The 7,940-nt window shown below is 39.2% G+C and overlaps 1 protein-coding gene across 1 annotated transcript; it reads right to left on the bottom strand.

Annotated features, from left to right (window-relative positions):
* Window positions 1–317: 317 nt before the first annotated feature.
* Window positions 318–7,752, bottom strand: LOC137193542 (E3 ubiquitin/ISG15 ligase TRIM25-like). Its single transcript, XM_067604753.1, has 2 exons — window positions 6,049–7,752; window positions 318–2,316 (listed from the first exon to the last, which is right to left on the bottom strand). The coding sequence occupies exons 1-2, from the start codon at window positions 7,720–7,722 to the stop codon at window positions 1,081–1,083; spliced, it is 2,910 nt and encodes a 969-aa protein (XP_067460854.1). The 5' UTR covers window positions 7,723–7,752; the 3' UTR covers window positions 318–1,080.
* Between the last annotated feature and the right edge of the window lie 188 nt (window positions 7,753–7,940).

The following is a 7,940-nucleotide window of genomic DNA, read 5'->3' as shown; positions in this document are numbered from 1 at the left end:
TTAGATAATTAATACTGAAGCATCGGTGCAGGGTTGGTCTTTACCATTAGGCAAGGTAGGAACTACTGCTGTAGGAACTGGGCCCCGACTAAAAGGGCCTCAAACAGCTATAGATTTATCATGATGTTTAGATATGAAAAATATTGAATTCTGTTACTATTCTTACTCATTATACCCCAAAATACCTTCAAAAACGCCTAAATATTACTTAAAAATATGCAACTGTACACTTCTACTTCAGAAGAAACCATGGTACCACTACATTTACCTGACTCAAGAAATATAACAAATAAATTATAATGTGTTACAACTGATTAATACCGAGCATTATAAAAGAATAAAAAGCTCCACCTTGAACACAGGTTAAGTAAATTTAAGTAAATTGTGCTGATAATAAGGAGGAAAACTGACTCAAATAAACTCTCAATTTAGTTACACATTTTATTTTTATTTTTTATTTTTACAACTTTATTGATTATGTAAAGCTTCAGATTGTTCAGACATCCAATCAGTAAAGTCTGTTAAATGACTCTTGTTCAATGATTTCATGTTCAGATTCACTTCATCAACACAATCAGTTAGTTTAACCCAGAATGTCAGCTATGTACTAGAACATAATAAATGATTATTATCATGATAATTACAGTTTGATTGTACATTTCTTTATGAATTTACAAAGTGATGAGAACAAAATATCTATGATGAGGGAAGTTCTGCTGTTTTCTCTGTTTAAGAAACAACAGCACACAAACACATCAATACAAACATGAAACTAACATTTAGAACAAAGAGAAGTTTATATTTTCATCTGAAGAAACGTCAGTGAAGGTAAAAGACGTCATCATGAGCAGCGATAGCCTCCATGGATAAAAACACACAGGAAGAAGTGAATTTTAAAGAAACTGAAAACATCAACAGAACAAATGAAAAGTAAAAAAGTGTTGACGATCCCAGTTTGATTGACAGCTGATCTCTGTGCAGTTCAGAAACACCACAGCAACGAGCTCTCAGAAACAATGGAGACAAAAACATGAAGAATTACAACAGAATCTGACACATGAAGTCTGAAATGACTTCTGTCTATTTGAGTTTACAGAACTCAGCTGTGTCTCCATCAAAATAAAGATGAAGTCCAGCATAGAGAGGCTGAGTGAATGTGGTCTGGACTCTGTGGAGGAGAGTCATGGTTTCAGAGACTCTGTAGAAGGACAAAATACCTGCTCTGTGATCCAGGTACACTCCTACTCTGTATGAACAAGGACCTGAGAAGGGAGCTCTGTTATTGTTGAACCTAAATGAATAACGTTTAGCCTCACAATATAACGCCCAAGATTTGTCATTGTTCCCAAATACATATTCATTCCAGTCTCCTGTTCTGCTGATATCCTTGTATGCGACTGCTACATCAACTCCTCCTCCTCTCCACTCCACCTCCCAGTAACAATGTCCAGTCAGACTCTCTCTACTCAGGACCTGCCTACATATAGTGAATCTGTCTGGGTGACTAGAATAAGACTGTTGTTGTCTCATTCGTTCTACTTTTCTGTTCCCCTCAGATAATAACAGCTCTGGGTTTGCTGTGTTTGGATCCAGTGTGATTTCACATGCATATTTTAAGAATCCAGCTCTGGTCTTGGGTTCTGCTTCTGACAGTAAAACGTCAACATCAGTCACTGCCAGTGAGATTTTTGTCCATTTCTCCCTCAGGATGTCCTGTAGTTGATCTCTGAGCTCTGATACAGCTGCTGTCACATCCTCAAAGTAGGTCAGAGGACGCATATTGATGATGGATGAGTCTGTAGGTTCACTGAGTTGTGACAGTGAGGGGTAGTTGTGTAGAAACTGGTTGTGATCCTCTGTGTGTGAGAACTGCTTCAGTTCAGCGTCTTTCCTCTTCAGCTCAGTGATCTCCTGCTCCAGCTTCTCCTGAAGCTCTTTGACTCGACTCACTTCAGTTTCCTGCTGGGATCTGATCTGCTGCTTCACATCAGACCTTCTTTCCTGGAGGAGACGGATCAGCTCAGAGAAGATCTTCTCACTGTCCTCCACTGCTTTATTAGCAGAGCGACTGATGGTTTCCACCTCCTGTTGAAGCAGCTTCACATCTTTCTCTCTGTCCTGGATTCTCTGGTGGATTTGTTGTCGATTCATCTCAGGGTTTTCTCTGTCCAGTTGATCTCCTTGCTGCTCTTTTTCAGCTCTCAGTGGCAACAACTGTCTGAGTTTCACTTCTTCAGAAGAGAAACAAATTTGAGCTCTGATCTGAACGACACCTGTTTCTAGAGTGAATGCAGCCTGCAGCTCTTGTACTACATTACATGTTGGTTACATCCATCGTCAAACTGTAGATCTGAAGGGGAGGGAACAAGGAAATATGAGCGCAGAGTTGACATTGTTCTGCTTGAGAGCAGGAAGAAGAGGGAGGAGTTATCAAGCGCTGATTCATTCCAGGAAGAGGAGCAGTTTTAAAGAGATACTGTGTGTTTCACCCTTTTAAACAATGGAGCTCATTTCTCATTTAAAAACACCGCTCAGCTCTGCTTTCTGGTGCCAACAATAATTCAAATACTTTAAATGAAAAACAGATAAATGAATCACTGTTGTAGAAATGGTGAATTTCCAGTAACATACTAAAATATAATGAAATGACTTCATTTGATAACGTCCTTTAAGTACACCAGATTATTTGCTCTGTGGTTCGGTTGGTGACATGAATCTGGAATAAATCTGTTGTTTTAACGTTATAATTTTCTAACTTTTATCAACAACATGTGATTATCTCCATATCCTTCTGCCTTAATGAAATCATATATACTACATGTTGATTCCTGCAGCTCTGTCCTTTCACTGCTTGTCTTTACAAATGTCCACAATTTACTTTGCCCAGTATGATGTTGTTGGCATGATATATATCTGCCTCAAGGAATGTATATATATATATATTAAATGTACTTAGTCACTTTCCACCACTGGTCAGTAGTTTTAAATATCTGGGAGCGATGGACATTTCACAGAGAATATGGACTATATTTATAAGAAAGCCACAAGTAAAGAAGTTTAAGGATTGAGTTATTAAGGAAAGTATAGAAATGTTGTATGAGAATCTGGTGGGAAGTATTATCATGGTGTTTTTAATCGGTCTGAAAACATGTTCTTCACTAAAACTGCAGACAGGCTGAATGGAGGAGCTTTAAACTCCACTGCACCCCTGGTTAGCAGGATGAAGGCGCCCTCTTGTATCCTGCATCAATTGTCAGATTTCAGTTGTTGACCTGCTGTGATGTTCGCTGCAGGAAGACGTGTAAAAACTCCACTGAGCCTTTAACAGCTTCAGACAATATCAGTAAAGACAGATTTAAATATATGTAATATCACACTGTGTCAGTTTGTTGACAGAAGTCACATCCTGTGACACTGATGCTGCATTCAGGTCACATGGGAAAGCTGGGAGAGAAGAGTTTCCAGTCTACAAATATTATTCACATCAGCTCTCAGGTTGTAAACAGAACTTGTGAATGTGAGATTTGATGCTGCAGGCTGTGATTTCTCTGACTTCTTGATATCTGAGTGACTGGCAGAGAAATATATGAAACCAGCTGTAAATAATTATATGTTCAGTGTATGACTTAATGATTTTATGACTGGACTTCAGAATAAGAATAAGAATAAGAATAAGAATAAGAATAAGAATAAGAATAAGAATAAGAATAAGAAAAAGAATAAGAATAAGAATAAGAATAAGAATAAGAATAAGAATAAGAAGAACTTTATTTGTATAGCATCTTTCATACAAGAAATGCAGCTCAATGTGCTTTACAACAGGAGATATTACATGCACCAAGTGCTTCACATGAAAAAACAACATAAAAAGAACATAAAATGTTAAAAAACACATTAATGTAACATAAGATGGAAAATAAAACACACTTGATAATAATAATAAAAAATAAGACAAAACAAAGTGAAAATAGAATACACGGAGTGCATACTTCCGTGATGGTAATTTGAGACTTAATAAGCAAAAACTCAGAAAGTATTTCATTATGTCTATAAATCGGTGCCTAGGTCTCTGAAACCATAAGCATAACAGAACCTCCCTTTTCCCAACGGACAAAGACTCACCACCGGTCTTGATTAACCGAAATAAACCTCTTTCAGTTAACCCCAGAACATCTTCCTATGGGTTTAACCTCACTGTGGGTCTAATCTGTGTCAGGTGCAACCTGAAGCTGCCCCAGAAAAAAACACCCTTAGTGGCGCTTTGGGGGTTTAAACCTCATCAATATATTTAACATACAAGGACTACCGACGGGGGTCACTGGGGACCCCGAGTATGAACTACTGTAAGAAACAACCATCATAGCAAAATGTTAACTAATTTCTTCTCAAGACATTATTAGTTATATAATTAATGTCATATGAAAAAAAAATAGATTATTATAGGGTTAGGGTTAACCTGTTCCCAGTACACCACTGGGAGGAACAGTATTTAGGGTCATTGACAGAGCACTTGAGGAAATCTGTGTCTGATGCATCTGAGTGCCCCTACCCCCTGATAATGTATGATACTTAAAATTAGGACCCATGGAAAACATGACATTAATAAATAGTTCCATCCATTAAAACCGCACAGGCAGAAATGGTTGTTTTTGACTGAGGTCTCCCATGACCCCAATACATTGGTATTTTTAAAGAGCACTAATTAAAACAGAAACAGAAAACAACGACATGAAGTCATTAGGAACAAACTGATTGATAAAATCAAGAAAAATTGTAATGATAGAATAAAAGCACCTGTGAGATATGACGAGAAGTAAACCTCTGGGGTCTGCAGGTACCCCAGTTGGTAGGATTAAGGTTAAAAAACACACACTGCAATCTCTTTTCTCAAACTTTCCAACGGCTGACCTCAGCACCCATGTAACATAAGATGGTAAATAAAACCCACTTAACCCACAATATTAATAAAAATAAGATAAAATAAAGTGAAACTAGAATACATAAATGCATAACATAAAGATGGAAGATAAAACCCTCTGACACATAAAATAGAATACATACCAACTAATAATAATAATAAGAAGTTAAAACATAGAATATTGATTGACTATCAATATTCCATGTTTTAACTTTTTAAATTGAAAACATAGAGTACATAGAATGAATAAAATCAGTAAAATCCAATGTTTTAAAAGAAGTGCAGTAGTGCTAAGCTGACTGAGAGAAAAGCTAATTGAAGGTTAAAGTGAAGAGATAACTTTTTAGCTTTCTTTTGAAAATATCTAGCAAGCTGGCTTCCCTGATATCTATTCGTATTGTGTTCCATAGTTTTGGGGCGTAATTGACAAAGGCTGCATCCCTGATTTTCTTTCAGCTGTTGCTTGAATCTCCAATAAACCAGCAGCAGATGATCGCAAAGTTCTTGAAGGCAGATAGTTAACAAAGGCGTTAGCAATGTAGCTTGGTCGTAGCCAATTAAGAGCTTTGTATTAAGGAAAAGGCCCCTAAAGTTCTAAATGTTACAAGAAGCCAGTGCAGAGCAGCTAAAACTGGACTAATGTCTTCTCTCCTCTTGGTTCTGGTTAATAGCCGAGCTGCAGAGTTTTGAATGAGCTGAAGTCTCTCAGTGGTTTTTTTTTGTTTGTTTTTGTTTGGGAGGCCAGTAAAAAGTGCATTACAGTAATCAAGTAATTTTCTCTGTTTAAGAAACAACAGCACACAAATACATCAATACAGACATGAAACTAACATTTAGAACAAAGAGACGTTTATATTTTCATCTGAAGAAACGTCAGTGAAGGTAAAAGATGTCATCATGGGCAGCGATAGCCCCCATGGATAAAAACACACAGGAAACAGTGACATTTAAAGAAACTGAAAGCATCAACAGAACAAGAAAAAAATTAAAAAGTGTTGATAATCCCAGTATGATTGACAGCTGACAGTTCAGAAACACCACAGCAACAAGCTCTCAGAAACAATGGAGACAAAAAAAACGAAGAATTACAACAGAATCTGACACATGAAGTCTGAAATGACTTCTGTCTATTTGAGTTTACACAACTCAGCTGTGACTCCGTAAGGATAACAAAGCATAAGTCCAGCATAGAGAGGCTGAGTGAATGTGGTCTGGACTCTGTGGAGGAGAGTCATGGTTTCAGAGACGCTGTAGAAGGACAAAATACCTTCACTGTAATCCAGATACACTCCTACTCTGGAGGACTGAGGACCTGAGATGGAAGTTGAGATATTGTTGAACAAAAATTCACAACTTTTAGTGCCACAATATAACATCCAAGATTTGTCATTGTATCCAAATACACATTCATACAAGCCTCCTGCTCTGCTGATATCTTTGTATGCGACTGCTACACGAACTGCTTCCCCTCTCCACTCCACCTCCCAGTAACAACGTCCAGTCAGACTCTCTCTACTCAGGACCTGACGGCAATTAGCGAATCTGTCTGGGTGACTAGAATAAGACTGTTGTTGTCTCATTAGTTCTGCTTTTCTGTTGCCCTCAGATAATAACAGCCATGTGTTTGCTGTGTTTGGATCCAGAGTGATTTCACGTGAATATTTTAAGAACTCACCTCTGGTCTTGGGTTCTGGTTCTGACAGTAAAATGTCCACTTCAGTCACTGTCAGTGAGATGTTTGTCCATTTCTCCCTCAGGATGTCCCGTAGTTGATCTCTGAGCTGTGACACAGCTGCTGTCACATCCTCAAAGTATCTCAGAGGATGGATGTTGATGCTGGATGAGTCTGTAGGTTCGCTGAGTTGTGACAGTGAGGGGTAGTTGTGTAGAAACTGGTTGTGATCCTCTGTGTGTGAGAGCTTCTTCAGTTCAGCGTCTTTCCTCTTCAGCTCAGTGATCTCCTGCTCCAGCTTCTCCTGAAGCTCTTTGACTCGACTCACTTCAGTTTCCTGCTGGGATCTGATCTGCTGCTTCACATCAGAGCTTCTTTTCTGGATGAGACGGATCAGCTCAGTGAAGATCTTCTCACTGTCCTCCACTGCTTTATCAGCAGAGCGACTGACGGCCTCCACCTCCTGTTGAAGCAGCTTCACATCTTTCTCTCTGTCCTGGATTCTCTGCTGGATGTGTTGTCGACTCACCTCGAGCTCTCTCTGCCTCTCAGTCCTTTCTGCTGCAGCTGAGACTGTGTCGTGGCCTTTATGTTCATCCACAGAGCAGAGATAACAGATACTCTGCTGATCAGTACGGCAGAATATCTTCATCACCTCATCATGACGAGAGCAGATGTTCTCCTGGAGCTTCTCCGAGGGGTCGACCAGCTTGTGCTTTTTAAATCTAGGTGATTCATAATGAAACTGGAGGTGTTTCTTACAGTAAGACATCAGACAAGTCAGACAGGACTTGAGGGCTTTCAGCTTCCTCCCAGTGCAGACATCACAGGCCACATCTTCAGGTCCAGCATAGCAGTGATCAGCAGGAGCAGCTTGGAGTCCAGTCTTCTTCAGCTCCTCCACTAAATCTGCTAACATGGTGTTTTTCGCCAGGACAGGCCTCGGTGTGAAGGTCTTTCTGCACTGAGGGCAGCTGTAGATCTTCCTCTGATCCTCTCCATCCCAGAAGCCTTTAATACAGTTCATGCAGTAACTGTGTCCACAGGGAATAGTCACCGGATCCTTCAGTAGATCCAGACAGATCGAACAAGAGATGGTTTCTTGGTCCAGCTGATCTCCTTTCTGCGCCATTTCAGCTCTCAGTGGCAACGACTGTCTGAGTTTCACTTCCTGAGAACAAGGAAATATAAGCACAGGGTAGAGCTTGTTAGTTATTAAGAAAGAGTTATCAGATTTTACATCATTCTAGGAAGAGGAGTGATACTGTGCATTAAAATTATCTTTCCTCATTTACAGTGAAGCCTCAGTTAAAACCTGCTCACCATTTCAAAACCATTTTGTATTTAGGT

Source organism: Thunnus thynnus, chromosome 12 (assembly GCF_963924715.1).
Source record: "Thunnus thynnus chromosome 12, fThuThy2.1, whole genome shotgun sequence".
NCBI lineage: Eukaryota > Metazoa > Chordata > Actinopteri > Scombriformes > Scombridae > Thunnus > Thunnus thynnus.
The sequence above is the reverse complement of the archived record's forward strand: the minus strand, read 5'-3'. Positions and strand labels throughout refer to the sequence as shown.